At 53.6% G+C, this 22,571-nt stretch overlaps 1 protein-coding gene across 4 annotated transcripts; it reads right to left on the bottom strand.

Moving 5' to 3' along the window:
• Positions 1-1,211: 1,211 nt before the first annotated feature.
• On the bottom strand, positions 1,212-22,452 carry Cluh (clustered mitochondria homolog). Of its 4 annotated transcripts, none has more exons than XM_047546180.1 (26): positions 22,239-22,452; positions 15,294-15,496; positions 14,300-14,471; positions 12,914-13,057; positions 12,623-12,747; positions 12,384-12,538; positions 12,166-12,291; positions 11,760-11,907; positions 11,468-11,560; positions 9,584-10,278; positions 8,700-8,923; positions 8,396-8,497; positions 8,136-8,236; positions 7,302-7,454; positions 7,151-7,213; positions 6,778-7,022; positions 6,414-6,498; positions 6,095-6,248; positions 5,876-6,015; positions 4,568-4,648; positions 4,368-4,493; positions 4,164-4,285; positions 3,811-3,904; positions 3,571-3,705; positions 3,411-3,484; positions 1,212-2,658 (listed from the first exon to the last, which is right to left on the bottom strand). In XM_047546180.1, exons 1-26 carry the CDS (start codon positions 22,336-22,338, stop codon positions 2,472-2,474), a joined length of 4,047 nt encoding a protein of 1,348 aa, XP_047402136.1. In that variant the 5' UTR covers positions 22,339-22,452; the 3' UTR covers positions 1,212-2,471. The 4 variants fall into 4 exon arrangements, with proteins under 4 accessions (XP_047402136.1, XP_047402135.1, XP_047402134.1 ...); XM_047546179.1 differs by having other exon boundaries at positions 8,396-8,500; positions 22,239-22,451; XM_047546178.1 differs by lacking the exon at positions 22,239-22,452 and adding an exon at positions 18,098-18,292.
• Between the last annotated feature and the right edge of the window lie 119 nt (positions 22,453-22,571).

Here is a 22,571-nt window from a genome sequence, read left to right as displayed (position 1 = left end):
ACTCTCCAAGCACTCAAAAAGGGATTCAAGGGCTGGGGCATAGCTCAGTGGTAGGGCACTTACCTAACTTCAGCCCTGCGTCGGAGCCCCAGCACCACAAACCACCAAAAAGACATTCAAGCATCCATTATGCTCAGGGCTCTGGAGAGGGATAGCTGAGCAACAGCCACCCACTTTACAACAAACTTCCCCTGTCCGTAGGCCCCTTCCACATGCTGCATCCCATGTCATAGGTTCAGCCTCTGAAGTTCCCCTAGTTGAGCTCCTCTTCCCATTTGGTGTGGGGGAGGGGGGTACTGAGGTTTTGAACACGGGGTGCTCAACCACCAAGCCACATCCCCAGCCTTTTTGTATTTTATTTAGAGACAGACTAAGTTGCTTAGAGCCTCGCTAAGTTGCTGAGGCTGACTTTGAACCCTCCATCCTCCTGCTCAGTCTCCCAAGCCACTGGGATTTATAAGCATGCACCACAGCACCGGGCTTCCTCTTTGCATTTCATATTGCTCTTCATGAGCTGGCTCTGAAACCTACACTTGAGGGGTGAGGTTGTAGTTCAGTGGTGGAGCACTTGCCTAGCATGTACTAAAGCCCTGGGTTCAATCCTCAGACCTGCAAAAAAAAAAGTTGCTAGCTGGCGTGGGACTTGCCTATAATTCCAGAGACTTGGGAAGCTGAGGCAGAAGGATTGGAAGTTTGAGGCCAGCTTCAGCAACTTAGTCTCAAAGTAAAAAATAAAAAGGGCAGCGGATGTAGTAGAGGTTGAGTGCCCCTAGGTTCAATTTTGAGTACCACCGAAAACAATATAAGCCCTACAAGATGACTGACTATACACACTTCTCATTCTCCTTGCACTACAAACCTAGACCCAATCTTCCTGCTGCAAGTGAAGGGACAAGGGCAGGTGCTCAGCCAATTAGCTATTCAATAATGTAACAAGTCCAACCTGTCCAGGGCCTAGGCACCCTCTTAGTACCCATCCCCCACCCAGGCTTCATTCCAACCTTTCTTCTTGTCACCTATGCAACAAACTCATGGGTAAGCCTCAGCTAAGTGCCTAGGTCTCCACCCCCTTTCCTCCCACTTCAGTGACATTATAAGCATAACCTTGAATTTGACCTAATTTACAGTCAACTCCCAGTAACATTTCCAACAACAATCCTTACAGTCGAACACAAGAGGCAGGGTTACAGAACACACTGGGGAGGCCTGGGCAGCAGGTTTCAAAAACTCATTTTATTCCAATGTGAAATGAAGACGTGATGGTTTAAAAACAAGAAAAAGTTCTTGATCAGCTGTGGGATGCCTCGCTTGCTAATTCATGCCCACTCCCTTTGAAACAAAGTGCCTGGACAGACCCTACCCATAAGCAGCTCTCTGCAAAGCCCCAGGTAGCTCCCTTGGGCTTACAGGGCAAAGATCTCCTCCTGGGTAGGGCTCGACAGCAGGCACAGAGAAGCGACACAGGCAGGCAGGGAGAGGGAGCAGTTGAGCCGATGAAGGTCCCCACTACCCCTGATCTACTCTCTGAAGGTGCCTGTGTGACAAAGATCAGGTAGGGAGCTGGGCTCCAGAGGTGACTTCTACCTGTAATTTCTCCCCAGGATCCATGATTCAGTCCTGGTTACCCAGCCCCTTGCCCACCCTACCCCCACTGTGCGTTAGGCAGCTCAGGTTAAAATGGGAGGATACATTCAAACTGTGGCCCCCAAGGTTATCCCACCTGGGGTGCAGGGAGCGGAGAGGCAAGTCAGAGTCTGTGGCAGCCCAAAGGCAGACAGGCTGGGTTGGGTGATTGGGTGTTTAAGGGCCCACGACCGCTGGCCCCCTTCTCCCTTGCCCTGAAGCTACAGCCAGGTCAAGCCCCATCATGATTAGTAAAGCCACTGCAGCTCTCATCACTAAAGTGCACCCCAAACCTCCAGCCTGCCAGAGCTCTGGCTCCCTCTCCAAGGACACAGGAAAGCCCCCTCTTTTTTGGCTTAAGACCTGGACTTAAGCCAGGCTGGGCCCAGGGGCAGTGGCAGCAAAAGCAGCAGCCATAATGTCAAACATACAAGTGACCTGAGAAATCGCATCTGCACGTCATCCACTCAGAACTGACTGGGGGCTATGTACAAGTTAGGTGGGACGAATCAAGACATTCACGGGCATGGACACACTCACACACACCTGCTTGAGGATGGGGCCTGAGGGGCACCTGCCCCCCAGCTGGAACCAGTGCCCACACACTCCTTTCATGTGTCTTCAGTTAGGCCTCTGCATTGTATATTCATTGAACCAGTGCAAAAACATCTTTTGGGGAGCAGGCAGGCCAGGCTGGGGTCCCAGGAGGATGCTGGGGTGGGGTGGGTGGAACATGGAAGAAGAGGGACTGGCTTCCTCTCCCGATCTGCAGGGCACGCCCCCTTCTCCTGGAGTCTGGATCACTGGGTAACGGGCCGCTGACTAACAGTCCATCTGTCTTTCCCTTTCTATCCCTGCAAGCTTGGGGAGGAAGGGTCCTTGGCAGCCTGGGGCTGGGAGCCCACATCCTCTGGAGCCCCCGCTGGCTCAGGCTCAGTGGCCATGGGCTCCTCGGCCTTATCCCTGTTTTTGCTGGCCTCCTGGAGCTGGTGCCGCCGTGCCACCTCGGCCTTCAGATTCTCCAAGTCTTTTTGGCTGAGTGGAAGGATGGGAGGGTGGGGTGAAAGTGAAGTCAGAGTAGCTTGGGCCCTCTGCCACCTTGCTGGTTTTGGTTACATTTACATTCAGGACATGGTTAAGCTGTGTTTTATTTTGTGAGAGATGTGTGAAACAAGCACTTCCCTTCCTAAAGCACAAAAGTCCCTAAGTGCTAAAAGTCTCAAGTTCCATGCACTGGAGGGAGCCTTCTACCAAGGCCTGGCTCCCACTCCCCTTCATGCCAAATTCAATGAGTTGCAACCTGTCCTCTCCTACAGCAGACCACACGCAGAGAATGGGAGCGGGTGCAGCACTGCTGGCTGACCAAACCGACTTCCCACAATGGTGGGAGGGAAGAGGGGAGGGGGACGAGCTCCCAAAGGTTGCACAGTTAATAGGTGCCAGTAGGAAATCCTCAGAGAACCCTCAGGGTTAGTCTGTTTATAAGGGACATCCCTGGTCTGGAATAGAAAGGGAGCCACTTCTTATCTGCTGGATATAAAAGACCATCAAAATATATTGTTAAGTGATATAAATACCCAAAATTCTATGTGCATGGTATGCTACAATTTCATGTACAAAAAGGGAAAAAGATCATAGCTATGTATTTGCTCAATTGTGTAATTTCTGGGAGGAATAACAAGGAACCTCTCATTACTGGCTACACTTCTCAATTTGCAGCCATGTCAATGTGTGACATTAAAAATGGAAACTTAAAGGCCAGGGGTGTATGCTGAGAAGGGTCTCACCTGAGAGGAATGAAGAGGATGCCATTGATGACGTTCAGCTGCTCCAAGACACTGGCCATGCTGGGGGCTGTGAACTGATGGGCAGTGGGGAGGACAAGTCAGGGAGTGAGGCCAGGGACCCACAGGCCACAGCCCAGCCACATGCCCAGGGAAATCATACCTTGAGGGGCGGGATGTTGGCGCTGGAGCCATTGCGGTAGATCTCATTCATGGTGCGCTGCAGGGCGACAGCCTGCTGGGTCAGGCACTTGAGGTACTCAGAGCTCTCCTTGGTCTTCTCGTGGTCCTCACCCAGCTATGACGGACAGGGGAAATCAGGGCTGGAGGACTCCAGCAGGAGGGAATCAGGGCTGCCCGCAGTGCTTAGGTCCAGCCCCCTGCAGCCCCTGCCATGGTTCACCTGGGTCTTGTATATGGTGTAGCCCTCCTTCTCATGCTGCAGGGCTGACCGGAACTCAGCTTTGCTCTCATAGACCCGGGCAACGAGGTGGTGGCTACAGGGAAACATAGTGCACAGGACAAAGGAAGGATGAGAGTGGGCAGGGGCACTGAGGGCCTTCTGGGGCCTGGGGCTCTGCTCTAGATCCATCCCTGGAAATCCTCCTGGGGAGACCACACAAGTCCAGGATACAGAACAGAGGTGGAGGTTAAGAAAAATTTTCACAGGAGTCAGATAAAAATAGCACTGGGTTCCTCCTCTACCCCATCAAAAGCCCACTGGGTCCCTGTGGGTCTGGACCAGTGTAGACTCACCTGAGGGCCACCTTGAGGGCTTTGGGCCCGTGGTACTTGGTGCTAACAGCCAGCGCATTCTCCAGGAAACGCAATGACAAGTCATATTCCATCACACCATGCAGCACCAAACCGATGTTGTTCTGGAGGGCAAGTGAGGACATGGTCAGCTCCTGCTCTCATGGACTGAGGTTGGTCCCTACAGCTCCCCTCCCTGGCACTCACATCCAGCAGAGCCATCTCAGGGTGGTCCTCCCCAAACACGAGCAGCATGAGGTAGCGGGCACGGTACAGTAGGCTCAGCGCTGTGGACAGCTGGCTGCTGGCGAAGCAGTACAGGGCCAGGTGCATCTGTGGGTGGGGCCATGATGGTCAGGCCAGTGCAGGCCCCACCTCCACAAAGGCTACCCAGGGTAGTTACTCACGTATTCCTGGATGGTGTTGGGGTGCTCAATGCCCATCACTCGCTCGCTCATCAGCACTGCCTTTTGTTGGTTACTGAGGGCCTGAGGAGGTGGGGTGGTTAGTGTCAGGGTGGGTACTACCCAACACCAGAGCCCACACCTTGCTGCTCAGCCTAAGCTGTTCGGCCTAACCAGCTCCAGCTGTACTTTCTATTCTTTCTTTGCACAAAGGCAGTAGAGTGGCTTATACCCAGCGGTTGTCACTGTGGATGTCCACACCCCAACAAGGCCTTCTAAAAATCTACTCTATTTTATGTTTTTGGCACTAGGGACTGAACCCTAAGCACTTTATGACTGAGCTACATTTAAAAAAATTTCTTTTTTCTTTTTTTTTTTTTTTTTTAAATTTTGAGACAGAGTCTTGCTAAGTTGCTGAGGCTGGCATCAAACTTGTGGCTCTCCTGCCTCAGCGCTGAGTCACAGATTATGTGGATCATAGCCATGGGCCACCACACCAGACTAAAAATTTACTGTCAAGTCGTCTTCCCCTAACAAAATCTATACAAAAACATACATACAAACCCAACCCAAAACTGTACTAGAAATAAAACTAACTTTAAAAAAAAAAAAAAAGATGCCTATACATGGGGCTGGGGTTGTGGCTCAGTGGTAGAGCACTTGCCTAACATATGTAAGGCACTGGGTTCAATTCTCAGCACCACATATAAATAAATAAATAAAAATAAAGGTTCATCAACATCTAAAAAAAATTTTTTTAAATGCCTACACAAAAAGGTTAAATAGAACCCCTCTGAAGGGAAGTGGGGGACAACCTAAAGCATAATGATCCCTGAAACGGACTCTCAAAGCTCCAGGGTCAGAAAGGTAGTCTGCAAACCAGGCCACAAAACATTAACGATGACAACAAAAACACCACACTGTGTGGCTTCCACAGGGCACCTGCAAGGTGATGGGAACCATGCCACACTCCTCACAGGGTCTCAGAATTTACCCTTGCCAGTGTCACCGGAGGGCAGGCCCTGAGTCCTTCCCATGTATTCACCTTAACTGCAGTAAAGGCGGCCCCTAAGCTCTCCCAAGTACACTGAGTGAGGGGTGGAGCTGAAAGGAAGCTCATAGGTGAATCCAGGGGCTCCCTGGATCCTGCCTGCTTCCCCATAGGACTGCCAAGGGGAGCAGCATCCTAACACCTTGGACAGCCTGGACACCATCTCCTACTACTGCAGGGCATGACAATGCAGCCCCAGGCTCCTCACTCCTCATCAAGGTCTCTATAATGCAGCCCAAGGGTGCTCTAGGGCCACCCACCTCAGCATAGTCACCCATAATATAGTGGAGACGGGCCAGGAGGCGCAGGCAGGCACAGATCTCCACATGCATAGCTCCATACACATTGTTGAACAGGTTCAGGGCCTCATTGATGAGCTCGCAGCCCTCCTTCAGGAAGCCTGCAGGGCAGCCCACCGCAGCAAGGTCAGAGCAGGCTGAGGGATGCCCCCACCTCCCCTGGCACGCCCAGCCACGCACCCTGCTGTACTTTGGCCTGCCCACTCTGGAAGAAGTGGAAGGCATCCGAGGCCTTAGGGTTGACATGCTTAACCACGGGGAAGATGTTGAGCACGTCCTCCTCAGTGAATGCGGGCTTGTGGCGGCTGTCGAAACTATACTCCTTCAGCAAAATCTGGGGGACAAGCAGCTTCAGCATTAGGCTCAAAGGGCTAGCAACTCCCAGCCCACCAGCAAGCATCCAGAGTCTGCCAATCTGAGAAAGCCACCACCCCAATGACCCTGTGGCCCTGTATAGGACGGGAATCCACAGAGCCAGGGCACTGTGACCTCTGCCCACCTGGATTCCAGTTTTTAAGGAGATCTCCCGCAGCAGTGTTATCTTCTGCAGGCCGTAGGTCTCCACAGCCTGGTCCACAGAATCACTAGGGGAGAAGTTTGGGTCCTGAGCAGCCCAGGACTTTCCCTGCCTCTCTGGACAGCTGCTTCTCCATCTTATTCCAGGAGCCCCCCACTGCTCAACCTCTGGTATCCAAGAGCTAATGCTCCCCTTCCTGCACCCCATGTCACCGATCCTCAGCTACCCGTTCTTCCCGCCTCTCTTCACTCCACTGCCCCTGACCACAGAACTTTGATGCTGCCTGGGAGACCAGCAGCACAACCTCCTCTACCTGACCATCACCCCCAGCACCCCATGCCCACACCATTCGAGGCTGAAGTCGAAGTAGTTCTTGGCCTCCTGGCAGATGTTCTTCCAGAGTTCCTGGGGGGTCATGACAGCCCAGGCTGTGTTATCTGCAGCCCCTGGGGGACGGTTTTTCCTCCTCTTGTTCCTCTTCTTGGAAAGCAGCTCATCAGCAGGAAGGTGGGCCACAGGGTTGGGATAGGAACTCAAGAAGCAGTTCAAGAAGTGGCTGATGGCAGCTGAAAGGCCCGAGAGCTCGACTCCCTGCAAGGGAGGTTATGACCAAAGTCACAAAGGTCTGACCAAAGTCACAAAGGTCCTCAACTACAACTCAGGGCTCTTCTCTAAAGCCCAACACTCAGGGAGGCTGGCCAGGCTGGGGAGGGTGGCACCTGTAAGTATGTCTTGAAGATGTGCTTGGCAGAGCGGGTGATGAGTTCGCCAATGCCAATTTTCTAAAAGGATTTAAAGAAGGAAATCTGGATCAGGTCCCAGGTCTCTTCCCGCCTGCCTATCTCACAGTCCACCCTCAGCCCCACTCACGTATATGTGGTCCAGCTGGTCACGGGCTGGGCTCCGCAGCACCAGGTCCAGTACCTTGCCCAGGTAGCGCATGTTGATGCCACGCTGGCGCATCACCTCAGCCAGTGTGGCCCCGTCCATGGGCAGCACCGCATGATCTGTGCAGTCCTTCACCTGCAGGCTGCAGCAGGTCAGGGCCCCAGTCTGGGCCCTCTGCCTCCACCCCCCTGGGTCCTCCTAGGGAGCTCACGCTGTCCTGGGGCCCTGAGGGAAGGAGGGGATAAGACCCCAGCTCCCAAGCGGGAAGACAAAGCAGCAGCAAGGCCATGAGAACCTGTCTCAAACTTGCTACACAGAATAGGAAAACAGGAGCAGCCACCCTCCCAACAGGGAAGCAGGGCCAGAGGTCATGGGTGAAGAACTGAGGGCCAAATGACCACATGGGAAGGAGCAGGTTACTATGTGGGAGCCACAGTTTTATCCCTATTTCCTGAGCCTTGGACACTCAACAATGAGACAGGCAGGCCATCTGACCCAAGGGCTGCCTACTGAAGTGGGAGTGAACACATCACACAAGGGTACAAAGTCTATGAGGATGAGACCTCTCACTACTCGGGGTTCAGAGTACCAGACCCCAGGCTCAGCAGGGCGGGCCTCCCTTGATCTCTTGGGATCAGGTTCCCCGTTTATAAAATGGAGATGATCACTTGGTCCTGCCTGACCTGTAGGCCAGGGGTCACTGAAGAAGCAACCCCTGCAAAAGTTCCAAGTCTGGTGTCAGACACCCCTGAGACACCAGGGCGTGCCACAGCCCTCCTGGGTAGCCCTCGTCCACCCCTGCAGCCCCTCCCTCACCAAGCCAGGAATCTGGCAGGAAAGCAAGAAGGCAGCTGCATCTTTCAGCAGCTGCTTCTGGTCCCGAACTTCATCCTGGCAGGACTCAGGGAAGCGAACCCCTGCAGGAGACAGGAGAGAAGCCTGAACTAGGTAGGGGAGTTGAAGGGGTAAGAAAGATGTTACTGGGGCAAGCATGGCAGTGCTCAGATGGGCAATGAGGCCCAAAGCCCAAAGTCCTGCCCCTGCCGCCCAACACTTCTACATGGACCACTGCTTGCCTGGTGAGAAGATGTCAGGGTTGAAGCGAATGTCGAAGGCCGTGCTGCTGATGGAGCCAACAGCCTTGCATGCATTGCGGATCACCTCCCGGCTCCGGGGGTCTGCTGTGGGGACATGGCACGATGGCAGGTGGTCCCACTCCACCTCTGGTGGGGCTGGGTTACCCTGAGCCTCTTGCCCCCAGCTCCCTGCAGAGATGTCTGCTGGCTTCTCTCCAGGGCTGGGTTATGAGCCATCCCTGGCAAAGATGAGCTGCCAGGGCAGGCTAAGGGCTCTACCCACTGGCATCCATAGCAGCCCCACCTGTGCCATCGTCTGAGGCGATGGTCTCCGCCAGCTCCTTCACCTTGGCCAGGCCACTGGCACTGCCGCCCTCCTCCTGGCTTCCCACCTCGGGTCCCAGAGGGTCTTCAGGCTTGGACTCCGAGGGGGAAAGACCACCATTTTCCAGTGAGGTGGTGTTCTCCACCTTGCTGGCTTTCTGCTGCATTAGCTGCAGGGCGGCCAGCTTCATGAAGAGGAGGTACCTAAAGAGGAGAAAGGACAAAGCAGGAGGTGAGAAAGGGGAATCAGGAAGCTTTGCTGGCCTGGTAGCTTCCTGCACAGGTTAAGGAATGTTGAGGCTGGACATCCTGCAGGCATGAGGACACATCCTGCCCAATGTGCGCTTGCCTATGTGCACAGCAAAACTCTATAGACAGCAGGAGGTCACAGCAGAAAGTGAGAACTCCCCAAGGGGAAGGGTTCCAAGTCAAGAATCTTAACAGCAACAGGACTGCCACTGTCATTTTCAGAAGGTTGGTTATGGTATGGGACATTTGACATGGCTGACTCCTAAGCACTAAATGCCAGCAGTGTCAACACCCCATGTGCCACCTCCTAGTCCTGGCATTGGACATTCAAATCCACAACAGCAGATTTCCAAGTGTTCTTTAAGAGAATAGACTCAGCTGAGTCTCTGGTCTGGTCACTTGCAGACAAGGGACAGGAAGCCCCTGGATTTCCTGGGAGCCTGAGATCAAGAGCAGGGTGGGAGGTAGGGAATGTGGCCCCAGAGAGTATGGCCAGAGCTTGCCCCGCTTCACTCTCCACACTTTCTTTCTCCTCAGAATCTGTTTGGTTCTGAGGCCACATCCTGGCTGGGCATTGTGAGATACAGCCCTGGCTTCCAGCTGTGTGCTCCTTACCTGTGCTCCACAAAGGCATCCACTAGCTCCTGGCGTAGGCAACAGAGCTTATGGCGGTGGGCACGGGGGAAGCCAGCTCGGGTGCACTCCTCAGGCAGCTCCTCACCGGAAACAGGCAGGAAGTTGAGGTCAGGTGGGAAGGTGCGCAGCAGGTCAAGGATGTAGTGGCGGCCATCATTGCCAATGATGCCCTTGCACTCAACTGAGGAGCAGAGCTCCACCTCCTCATCACGGTCATTGAGCACACGGTGATGCAGGATCTTGAGGGGTCGGCTGGTACGCTCCAGCAACTCCAGGTACCGTGGGTGTGACACTACTGTCTTGCCAAAGTCAATGGAACCGTAGATGACGCTCTGCTCCTGGTCCCGCTCCAGGATGCCAGGGATGATGGATTGAGCCGTGACCCGATAGCCTCGGTAGTCTACCACTACAGTGCCCAGTGTGTACAGTCCCTCCACATCCACTGCATTGTATGTGCGCACACCGTTCAGATCGTTGGTAGGTGCCACATAGGCTGCCACATCCCCACCAAAGTCCTTGTAATGGTCACGGACATCAAAGCCCAGGCTGAAGAAAATGTTGTTCCAGATGAACATCTGCATCTTGGTCTCCTCACTGGGGTTGATGGCCATCACATTGCCATCAATGACTGCCATGGCACCCCGTGTGGCTGCCGCTGTGAAGTCACTGTGTACCTGGAAAGGGCCAAGGATGGGAGAGTGAAAAAGGACCCACACACAAAAGCCTCACACTGCATCCTACCCTGACCAATCTCTCAGGATGCTGGAGGCAACCAGGCCTGCTTTGGAAGCTGAAGGACTCTAGACTCAAGTATCCTCAATCAGAAAAGGGAAAGAAAACTTTAAAAAAAAAAAACAACAAAAACCCCTAAACGAAACACTTAGAACAGCAGTGCTTACTGATTAACAGGAAGTATGGGGGCTGGAGCAGGTTTGGGATTCAGCAGCTATGTGCCAAGGGAACTGGAACTGGTAACCTCTCAGACTCAGTTTCCTCATCTACAAAACACTGATAAGCTTACTACATTGACCTTTTAGAGGTGTCCCAAAGATTATAAGAGATAATGCCAATAGAGCTGTTGGCACACATTCCTTGGCCAAGTTAGTATCAAGAATCAGAGCTCTTATTTTTTTGCCATTATGATCTCTGGCAGTCCAGTGACGGGCGTTTTTTTTTTTTTTTTTGGTACCAGGGATTGAACCCAGGGGCACTTAACCACCAAATCACATCCCAGCCCATTTTGTTTAATTTTCAGACAAGGTCTCACTAAAAAATTGTTTAAGGCCTCACCAAACTACTGAGGCTGACTTTGAACTTGTGATCCTCCTGGCTTAGTCTCCCAAGGCGCTGGAATTATAGGTATGTGCCATCACACCTGGCTATTTTTTTTTTTTTTAAGTAAATATTTTTCCTCATTTCTATCATAGTAACAGTACTAACAATTTTTAAACCCAAGCAACTTGAAAGTACTGTGCAAAAATGCTACCACCCAAGAAACAGTCATGGTAGGTCAGGGTGTGTCCAGGTGAGGGACCCATGTGGTCAGTGAAGGGTGGGAAGGGTGTGTCCAGGTGAGGGACCCATGTGGTCAGTGAAGGGTGGGAAGCTGGATGAACCTTGCATTTAGTTCAGATAGGATGTGGGTTTCTTCTTCCCATGGACTCAAAGCCTCATGAGGCCAGAAAAAGGAGTGGGGTAGTCTGCTGGGAGGCAGGAGGCTGGGACGCCCTGCAGGTAGGTACCCGGACCAGCCTCTCAGCAGCCAACAGGGATAGGTGTCCCAGCTTCCACGGCTTTCCTCCTGACCACAAAGAAAGCTGGCAAGTGGCAGATGGGTCTCACAGTCATGAGGGGTAGGGGCACCTTGAATATGGCTCTTTCTCGAAGCAGTCGCTCAGGCAGGTTCTTGCGGGGCAGCTCCCTTGTTGTCTGCAGCTCCTCATTCCAGTCCCGAGTCTGCAAAAGGAAAAGAAAGACAGATGCAAGCTCAGCCCGGTGCCCCATGACCTGCTCTGGACAGTCCCTTTATCCACCTCCCTATGGATAGCCCCACAGATTCCCAAGTGAATGGAGAAGCAAATGGAGCCTCTTGGGAAATGCAAGGAATCAGCCAGACACCAGGAGGGGAGGAAAGCCCATGAGTGCGGGGCTGCACCTGTCCAGGAATGTGTTCCTCGTAGCCCAGTCTTGAGGTATAGGCGTCCTCTGCACGCACGCAGTCCATGGCATGCTCTGCCTGGGGGGCCGTCCAGCTATACACCTGGAACGGGGTGGCGATCCTCTCGAACGGGTGGCGCTGGACCCTGTGGCAGGCAGGGGAGGGGGAGATGGACGGCCTACCAAGCTCAGAGCCTAGTTGTAGGGCCCTTTATCTGAGGCTCTCACTGCTCCAGCATCTCTGGGCCTGTATGCCCCGAAGAATCAGAAACCAGCAAACTAAGTCCTAAGTGGGGACTCGGGCACTGGGGGTTGTGAGCACCATTTCTTCAAGCGAAGATGCTACTGTTCAGTTCATTTGTGATGGGAGACAGGGTGTTGCAGAGATGGTACAAAGGAACTACCTTTTCTTCTGTAGCACAGCAAAGTTTTTTTTGAAGGTTGGGCTGATCTGGTTGAGCAGCTCCACTAGGGAATGGCTGAGGAAGCGTGGGCTGGCAGGTTTGGGGTTGAAGTGGTAGGCTGTGGATCTGCAGGAAGATAGGAGGTGCTCTGAGCATCTGCCTCAGAGCTGGGGTAGGGGGCCACACAGAGGGGAACATGGGGTTCAGCAGGGGCTCACTGGTTCAGGTAGAAGCCCCGTGTGGATGCTGTGATGCTGACTTGCCGGTCCTCAGCTGTGATCACAAACAAGTACATGAGGTCCCCATGCATCTTGCGGTTCCCAGGGGGTGGGTTCCAGCCACTCATGGTGAGCACTTTCAGACATTGCAGGGGCTGCAGGAAGTCAATCATAAGGTGGCTAAGCTTCTCGGGCACCCCTGACAGGGACTCTCTACCTCATTCCCTTAGTAGTCCCACCTTCCAGTCACGGTTCTGGGGTTGTAGGGGACACAACGGCCGCTCCCGGCTCCCTGGCAGGATGTACTCAGGTGGTGTGCAGTCGATGGGGTCCATCTCCAATCCCTTCTTCCGCTTCCCACTGTCTGAGGGACCCGAGGATGGTGGTCAGCTGGCTACCAGTTGTCTCCCTGCCTCAATGTGTTACTAGTGTGTGCTTGGGACTCAGCCTCCCCGATGGGAAGGCCTAGCCCCTGGCCCCCTTGCTCCCTGCCCCTCTGCCCAATTCCCCAGTCCCAATGCCTCCGGCACCTCCCAGGTCACCATCAGTGAAGACACTCAGAAAGGACAAGGAGTTGCAGTCAACACCATTGAACGCATCAGATGGGTCCAGGCTCTTGAGCAGGTCTCGGACATGGCGCACATGGATGCGAGCCTCCCGCACTGTGTAGGGCTCTGGCAGGAGGGAGGGGGCAGGTGTTTTACCACAGCCCTACCCAGGAACAACCCACCTAGCTCAGACAAGAGTTTGCAGGGGTGCTAGCAGGGTGGAGTTTTTGTTTTAGCAGTGCTGGGGATAGAACTCAGGGTCTTGTGCATACTAAGCAAACTCTAACCACTGAGCCACATCCCCAGCCCCATGGGTGGTTTAAATTTTCAACTTTAGGTTCCCATTTTCAAATTCCACTATGAACACACAAACTAGAATTGTGGCTTCAAAACACACACTACTGCCTCCCTGCCCCAACAGCATGTAAGTGAGCAGGGATCCTTATTCACAAAAAACTGTCCACCAAATACCTCATGAAAACCACAAAGACCCTAGAAAACCTGCAAACTGCCTGCTTTACTCCCTCATGCTCAGGCAGGAAGGAACTTACAGCTCCTGAACCTCCACAGCCTTGGTTCTGGTTCTCTTAGGGTTTGACTTCACAGGATTCCCAACTTCAACAGTGCCCCATAACATATGCTTTGTGGGATTTTTAATGGTGGTTCTTTGACAGGAGTCAAAGCAATCACGGGCACAGGTGAATGACAGATTCTTTCCACATTTGTTCTTAACAAGCTGACAGGCCCTGGAACCTGGGAGGCCACAGGAACTTTTCTTTTTTCTTTCTTTTTTTTTTAATTTGGCTACCAGGGATTGAACTCAGGGGCACTTGACCATTGAGTCACATCCCCAGCCCTTTTCTGTATTTTAATTAGGGACAGGGTCTCTCTGAATTGTTTAGTGCCTCTCTATTGCTGAGGCTGGCTTTGAACCCTCAATTCTCCTGCCTCAGCCTCCCAAGCTGCAGGGATTACAGTCATGCACCACCTCACCTGGCTGAAACTTTCCTTTTACAACCAAACATCTCACATCAGAGCTGACAGCTCTGTACTGGGCCCAAATTCACCACGTTAAAGCTGTGAAACTTTTTAATTTCATTATGAGACGTAACATTTATCTTTACAGAATTTGATAGGGCTGGTTTTAAGCCTGGCTTGGGACTGGCTGATTTTTCAGTATGGAGACTCTGGTCTTTAATCTGTAAACCACTCAGCTACAGAGTAAGTAAAATAGCCTAAGTGACAGACCACTGCTCTTATTAGTTCCACCTCCACGTGCTCAGCTGTGACTACACAGTGCTAGGTGGAATACTATCTGACCTGCCTCTGGGGGCCCTACTCTGGCAAGCCACCAACTTCCCAACCAACCTTCCACCACACGGAGCACTGAACCCTCCTGCAGCCCCTCAACACTACGCAGCTCTGAAAAGTGGTCCAGCATGTTGCCATCCAGGTGCAGTGAGAAGCAGGTACGGTGACATGTGTCTTCACGGTCCATGAGCACCTGGTGGATCTCCTGCACCATCTCCTGGGGAGACACCTGCCAGGGAAAAAGACCAAACCACCCTGGTGAGGGAATCACACAGTGAGAAGCAAGGACATACCCTCTGCCCTCAGGCTACCATGCCTGGTCCCTAGAATAAATGCCCCAAATACTCAGTTTCTCACTTTGGGGCTTATACATTCCAGATCCTGTTCATATAAACCATATCTATCTACACCTTGGTGTGTACATATAGAATAGAGCCCTTCCACACTACTCCTATATACCAAGAGCAATCCCTGAGCAGAGCCTGTGGAGAAGCAAGGAGAACAAATGCAGTCTTGCCTCCTCCCAATGATAAGGTTCCCCAGGGTAAATGGTCTTCACCTTAATGGGTACTCTAGGGCCTGAACCCTAGTACAGAGGACTGAAGAGGACATTGCTTGGTTCCAAAACAAGTCATCAGCCAAGATCTCTAGGCTGGCTTTGCCCTTGGAGATCATTCAATACCACCTGCCCCAGTGGGAGATGGTAAAACCATGGCCTAAAACCATGGTTCTTACCTAAAGGTACAGAGCAAGAGGCTGGGGCATGGAGCATGCCAACCCCACCTGGCTGCCACTGCTTCTCTCTCCAAACAGGGCTGGCAATCCTCACTGGTAGCTGTCCTCTAGCAATGGGGCAATGACCTGAATCTGTCCTTGATTCCCTCATCTATCACACTAGCTAAGACCCTAAGTAAGGATCCCTGCACCCTCAGACCCCTGCTTTCTACCTACAACATGAGGCCAGGACAAGTAAGAGCAGGGCTTGACCTTCAGGTCTGGTCCTCCCTTGCAAGCTCAGGCCCTGTTCCCATCTCCTCTTTCTCCATCTTACCTGAAGGGAGAAGGGCTCAATCCCAGGGGCCAGGATCTTCACAGAAAAGCCTGTGTCCTGAATGACAATGACTTCCTGTCCAGTAGTCTCATCTCCTGGCTCACCTTCATCCAGCCCATTCTCCCTGGGTGGCTCAGCTGCCCCATCCTCCTTCTTCAGGCTCTCTGGGCAGTCCCCATTCAACAGCATGACTGATGGTGGTTCTAGGGAAGATAGGAACGGAGTTGGGTCAGATGGGTCTTATTGGTCAGACACCATCTACCTCTCCCACACACTTGGGCATGTGCCCTATAGTACGGGATCTACATGCCTTCTGAGACTTGCCTTAACTAGACATACCACCTCACACCAACATACCTACAGACTACCACATTCCCTCTTCCACATTCTGTGCTCTCCCTTCCCGTCTGTTGCGCCCGAGTCCACTATAGTCTGGCTTCCTCCTGAGCACACTGTGCAAACCACTCTCCTCCTGAGTACACTACAATGCTACCCTCACAGCCAAGCCCATGGGTCTTCTCCTGCCTGTCTAGCTTTTCAGCAGCAACCAACATCACTGTACACTTCTTCCTCTTCCCTGACCAAGGTGACACTCCTGTTTCTACCTCTCCAGCTCCATCCTCTTTGGTAGTCCTGAGAGGTGGGCTAGGCCCCAGCCTCTCTTCAACTTCCCCTCACCCTCTTGCATGGCTTCAAATACCCTTCTGCCCAGAGGCTCACATGGCCATTTCTGGTTTTGCTCAAGCTTTTCAATTGCTACCCAGGCAACACGTTGCTGTCCCTTAGGGATCACCAAAAGTTCATCTTGTGGCAAATGAATTCATCTTCATCCACGAACTAGACCCTGCTCTGTAAAGGCGCCCACCACCTATCAAGTCACCCAACCTACTTCTCTAACCTGACCCATGAGATCCCGTCTCTTCAGTCATGACCCTAGTCCAGAGATTTCTTCAATTTTAAGAGCACCATCTCGAGCTGGGGATATAGCTCAGTTGGTGTGTCACATGCACAAGGCCCTGGGTTCAATCCCCAGCACCACCAAAAAAAAAAAGAAGAAAAAGAAAAAGAAAAAAAGAGCACCACCTGGAATCATCTAATAATCCCACTGCTGACAAGATATAAGTTTAGATCAGCACTCTTAAGTATGACGAAAGTCAGTCTCAGCTCTCAGCTCCCTTCACCCAACCTGTGCTTTGGTTTGTGCCACCCTGATATGTCATTCCATCAGGTCAACTCAAAGCCTAGGTGAATGAAGCCTCTTCCCAAAAGCCTGCCTGCCTGCCCAATAGACCCCTGCTGGAAGAATTACCACCTCCATCACTACTGGAAGACTTGCAACCCACCCTGTCCCAGGGCAGCCTCCTGCTACGTTCTGGGTGGTTGTTCATACCAGCAGCTCTACCTACCACCTTCTATCTTGCCTGGGCTAAAGAAAAGGCATCAAATAAATGAATAAATTACTACACAACCATAGCTGAGTCCAATATTTGTGAAGAGCACTGAACTCACATGCTGTGGAGAAAGAGGAGCAAAGAACAAAAATTCCCATTTCTCCCCAGGAACCAAGAGAAACAAAGGCAAGGCCTTCCTGACCTAGGGAGTCAAAGACCTCCTCTCAAAAATGCTCCAGTTGAACAAAAGTCTATCTGGATGCCCATTTGGCAAATGGGGACCCTTGGCCCCAGAGTTTGCCCATCACCCAGACTGGGTTCCACAGTCAGAGCTAGTTCCTCTTCCAGACATGACAGCTCACTGAGCTCTGTTCCAGATGCCAGCCTATCCTATCCAGATCCCACTTCCCCTTCCCTACTCAGCCATCAGGAGAGCAGATGGAGTGAATTTCCCCAGAGCTCTGTGGCCTCTGTCCAGAGGCACCAGAAATGTGAAGCAGGGACCTCAAAAAAGAAGACTGGGCCAGCCCAGAGAGGCACACTAGGGGAGTTAAGGAGAAACCACTCTCCATTCCCTGTACCTCTCAACTTACTAGTAAGTTCCCATATCCTTACCCCACATAAGGGATCTAATGCCCAGAAAGGTTTAGAGTCTGACTCAAGGTCACCAAACCAGAATGGACCCCAGATTCCCAAAGCCCACAAATCCATGTCATGTCACTTTCCTCAATTCTACCCACTGTGGGCCTCTACTGATGTCCGTCTTGACCCTTGTCTCCCCATCATACCCTCTTCAAACCTGGAGTATAATTCCTGAAATCCAGAGGATGCACAAGGACCTGTCCCTTCCAGTGACCCACCAGCCCCAGGGAGGGGAGCCCTGCCCATCTAATGACAGAGTAGACAGGTAGGAGGGTAGTGGTTGGTCAGCTTTTTAAAAGCAGCAAGACGGATGGCAGGTAGGAGAAGCCTCCCCTCTACTGGGTCCCTGAGAAAGGTTTTACTGGCTAGCAAACTCCAGGGAATGAGGGGAGAAACTAGATGGGCCCAGAACAGAGCAGCAGTTTTGAGCTCTGAGGTCCCAGAACTAGGGAATCAGATCTGGACCCAGACAGGCAGCTTATGCTCCTTAGAGTATCTAGAATAGGGAGGACATGGAACAGGGAAGGACTATAAAGCAAGTGGGCCCCAGGTCCCCCTTCCTTTCTCAGCCCAGGGGCTGTATGGGATAGAGGGATTGGGAGAGTACCTAATTCCTGGTCAGATCAAGGGAATGTCACTGGTTCCCCAGAGTCTTCCTCTCCCCTAGGATGGCAAACTTTGACTCTCTTCTTTCCTCCAAGGAACTCTAAAGGTCTCCCCACCACTGGATTAGGGCCAAATGAATGCCCCCATGCAGCCCCCACAGCCCACCTGGTGCAGTCAGCAGTTGCCCTCTCCTTGGTTCTGAAGTCTCAGGACTGTCATGGCAGCAAGGCAGCCGGTCCTCCAGCCCAGGCCCAGCACTGCCTGTGTCCCTTGTTCCAGCCTCTGCCACTACCCTTGCCCTAACGCAGCTGGTCGGCCCAGGACTGGAGCTCTGGCTGGCTTCGGGTTTCAGTGGGGCCAGGCCTGCCGGGGTGGCCCTGGAAAGGGAACACTCCCCCTGCCTCGCATCCTGCTCAAGGTCGGCCAGAAGGACGGCTGTGGGCCAGGAGGCCCTGGCGGCTCCAGGACCCCAGAAGGAACTGCTATCAGCCCGCAAGCCCACCTCCTTATGGCCCCCAGAAAGGGGGTCACTGCAGGTTAAGCCATTTGGGGAGCAAGAGAACCCAGCATTCGGGGTACCTGAGCCCCTCAGGATGGAGGGCCTGGGGGACTGGCTGGCAGAAGAGCTCAGCAAGGAGGTCCTCTCCTCAGCTCCAACCCCAGTGCAGGTGGGCAGGACTGCTTCTGCTAGCTGCCAGCAACAGCTGGCACAGACCCGGGCCCAGGCCATGAGGTGGCAGCCCCCTGTCCACCAGTGGCAGACACTGAGCGCCCTGCTTGCCTCCTGAGACTGGCTGGGGCCTCTGGCCCCTGCTGCCCCCTGCAGGTGACCTGGCAGCTAGCCCCTTCCTGAGAGTCACTAGTGCTGGTGAGAGGGGGATGGGCCCCCAGTCTCCCAGAGGACAACTGCACCCATGCCCCAGGCCTCCAGACTCTACTAAGAAGCTGGCAGGCTGTCTTCCCTTCCCAGCAGCCTGTGCGCTGCCAGAAGAAAATCAAATGTCTCCCCAGGGAAAACGGAGCTGGCAGCAAGAGGCCGAAGGCCGTTGGGCTGTGGAAAAGAAGCAAGCCCGGCCTCGCCAGGGCGCCTTCCAGGGCCTCTGACTTGTTGCCAGGGCCCAGTCAGAACTGCTCCGGCATCCATACTAACCAGTGTTGGGGGCAGAGATCCAGGATCTCACCCTAGGCCCCCCTCCCCTCGGGTCCCAGGGACCCACTGAGCAGCCCCTCCACAGTTTCATAAAGGGTTCTGCATCTCACAAAGACCAGAAGTTAAGAAGCATTAAGTCCTGACAGAGCCCCTTCTCCTCCCACCCACTCCCCCAACACACCCTAATGCTGAAGGGGATGGGGTAGGGCAGCCTGATAATGACCCCAGAGGTTGATACCACCTAGATTCCAGGTCCAGTCCACAGCAGGTCCCTAAATCAAATCCCCACCCCATTCAACTTGAGGAAACTGAGACTCTATAAGGCAAGCAAGCTGTCCAAAGTTACAGAAAAAAGCAGCAGCGAAGCCAGGTCAAGAAAAGGCTAGGTGTGTCAGATACCCAGGCCCTTGCCTCGGAGTGCCACTCTCACTAAGCATAATCTGCTGTCCCTCCCCATGGAGGATCACACTGCAGCACCTTCTCACCCTCTTCCTCTTTGACACCTCAGGACTCAGCCCAGAAGGCAGATCTATCTGTAGCTATAGGATCTCCCAGGCCTCAACAGCTCTTGGCCAGCTCCCCCTCTCATATCCCAAGGGCCTCCTCTGAGAATCTGGGGTTTATGTAAGGGAAAAAGACAGGAGCATTCTGCAGAATGGGATAAGGTTGTCCAATCAGCACTATGTGCACATCCCATGTCTTAATTGGGCAGATTAAAGTGGAGAGACAAAGCCTATCCTGCCTTGGTCTGGGAGCACTGAAGTCCCATTAGCTGCAGATAAGAGTTAGAAAAGAATGAGTGGCTGGTCTCTGTGTGCCGCCTCAGCCTGGCATGGTCTCCTTCAGAAGACGTGCCAGGGCCAGGCCACACCTCAGCAGGTGAGGCTACAGCAGGAAGCAAGGTCCCAAAAGACACTGGATCCAGAATTTCAGGCTGCAGAGGCTGAAGACCCTGGGTAGGCCCAGTATCTTTGCCTCTTTCTGTCTCACCCAGGCCAAAAGGTCTTCAAGGTCTAAGTCTAGGCCAGTTTCTGAAGCTGCCTGCCCAGACCCTATCCATGAGAAGAGGTTTAGGATCCTGTTAGGGGAGCTCATAAGCCCCTGAACTCCTCCTCAGTCTGCCAGCCCTCTTCTCTTCCCCTTCTTGGCCTCAACTCTAGAGAGACCTCCCCTAGGCAGAAGGAACCCGACACACCACTGTGAACTTGAAAAACCTGCCCGTTCTCTTAACCCCTAAAAGCTGCTTTATTCCTAAGAAGGTAACAGACCCTTGCCTGCTCCCAAGACCTTGACTGCCTCCTCAAGGGGACTGGAAAATCTTCCAGAGCTGGGAACTGAGGTCAGGGACCTGGGAGGGAGTATAGGGGAGAAGGTTTTCCAATAAAGCTCCCTCCTTTTAACAGATCCAGGCTGGCTGTAATTCGAGTCCTGGCTATCTAGACTAGCTTCCCTAGGATGTGAGAGCCGAGGTCCTCCCACTAGAATGCCCCCAGTTTCCCCAAGATGAACAGCTGTGCCCTTGCCCTGATCCAGGTTCCCCCCAGAAACAGCCCCTCAGCACACAGCTGAGAAGGGAGCTTCACTCGGCTCTCACAGGAATTATCTTAACTCCTCAGTTCTCAGCACATAATTCAAAGAAATGTGTCTGTCCTAGCCTCCTGTGGACCAGCTTTGGGCAGCCTTGGAATGCTGGCCATGAGCTGGAAATCCAAATGCTTCCCTGACAACTAAATTGCTATGCTAAATTGCTATGTGACCTTGGGCAAGTCTCTTCATCTCCTCAGGTCTCTTTCTGGAGGGGAAGCCAGTCAACCCCAACCTTCTCTTATCTAGCCTCCCCACTGATTCAGAACTGCATCAGGGCAAAGCCTGGTAGGCTGGAGTTATCAGCCTTTCTTGTTGTGCCCAAACCCTGGCCTTGTCTAAGCATTCAGCAAAGCTGTCACATTACCCACCCCCCAAGGTAAATGCACTGTGATGGAGACATCACAGTGTCTCACCCAATGTTCTCTGTCCCATTCTGACTCCCAAATCAGGATGAGAATCTACCCAGTATCATCCCCATCTGGACTTCCAAGTCAGCCCCAGCCTGCTCACTGGGAAGGAACATGATGATGATGAGGGTTGTGGGGGAGTGGGATATAAGGGCAGCTCTACATTTTCACTGCCACTCAGGGTAGAGAGGACCATGGTTCAGCCCTGGGACATGAGGAAGATTTGAAGAAATGGCAAGTGAGGGGCTGGGGAGGGGCTTCCACCCAAAAGACTGCTGTCTGAGGCATGATGAAAAAAACAGAAGGGGACCAGATGAAATGGAGGCCCCACCCCAGGCTAGCTACAGCCACTCCCAAAGCCACCACTACACAGCCCCCTTGGGGAAGAACTGGGAGCTCCACTCCACGCTAATGACCTTTGCCTTAAAAAAAGCAACTCTGGTCTGACCCACTTTTCGCAATAAGGCAGGTTAATGATCAAGTTCTAGCATAAACACCTCCCCCTGCCAGAGAGCATAGTTTTGCCCCCACACACAGACAGACCCTCCAGGTCAGGAGACAAGGCCAACACCTAAGCGGGTAAAGATTACAACCCAAGATCTGGGGTTAAGCCCTTGTCTCTAGGAATGAACCAGAAAAGGCCCCTCACAACACACACACCCACTCCTCGTGTTCTTCCCACAGACCAAGCTTGGAAAGTGTCAAGACGAGTTTCATTGGCAGGGCTGCAGTTCTGCTGCACAGGGAATGCCTGGGGGTCTGACGCAAAGAGAACCTAACAGAGGTTAGGCCGAAAGTGTCAAAAAGCCCCAACCTAGAGGGAACCCATGCACCGGGGCGGAGGGGGGTGGGGCCGCCGATTCCACCTTTTTGCGGCGGCGGCGGCGCACCCTGACACCGCGTGTGCGCGCACGTGTACCCGCCATCTGACGCGCGTGTGCCCGCCGCGGTTGCCCTCTCCGGGACCCCACGTGCGAAGCCCGGGCCGCAGCCGGGGGCGAGAGTGAAGGTGACCTTCAGGGCGGGGGCGGCCGCCGGAGGGCCCAGCGAGATGCAACCCAGCCTGGCGCAGAAGGAAGGCGGTGGTCCCCGCGGAGTCCCGAACCCGTCTGTCCCGGTCCAGTCCCCCAACCCGCTGCCCGCTGGCCCCGGCCCCACTCACCGGCCGCGCCCGGCCTCCCCTTGCCACCGGTCTGCGAGCCATGCTCACGGGCGCTGTCGGCAGGGGCGGCCGCCGGCAACTCGTCCGTCTTGATGACCATGGTGGCGGGAGCGGGCGTCCGGCTAGGCTGTCCGCGCCGCCCGCCGCGCCACTAACCCAAGTGCCCTGCGCGCCGCCGCCGCTGCGGGAAGGACGGAGTCACCGGCCCACGTGGTGCGCGCTGTAGCCTTTGACCCCACCGCCGCTCCCCTGCCCCGCCCTCGCGCCCGGCCCTGCCCACGGAGGCCCGCGAGGGACAAAACGCGCCGCGCCTTGTTGCCGGTTCACGGGTGC

This window comes from Sciurus carolinensis, chromosome 3 (assembly GCF_902686445.1).
Source record: "Sciurus carolinensis chromosome 3, mSciCar1.2, whole genome shotgun sequence".
In the NCBI taxonomy this organism is placed as follows: domain Eukaryota; kingdom Metazoa; phylum Chordata; class Mammalia; order Rodentia; family Sciuridae; genus Sciurus; species Sciurus carolinensis.
The sequence above is the reverse complement of the archived record's forward strand: the minus strand, read 5'-3'. Positions and strand labels throughout refer to the sequence as shown.

Excerpts from the sequence above, each read along its gene's own strand:
- Cluh (XM_047546179.1), bottom strand. The coding sequence starts at position 22,338 with ATGGTCATCAAGACGGACGAGTTGCCGGCGGCCGCCCCTGCCGACAGC. Across the intron at positions 15,497-22,238 it reads GGGGAGGCCGGGCGCGGCCG|AACCACCATCAGTCATGCTG; the intron begins GTGAGTGGGGCC and ends TATCTTCCCTAG. Across the intron at positions 11,561-11,759 it reads AGGAACACATTCCTGGACAG|ACTCGGGACTGGAATGAGGA; the intron begins GTGCAGCCCCGC and ends TTCCTTTTGCAG.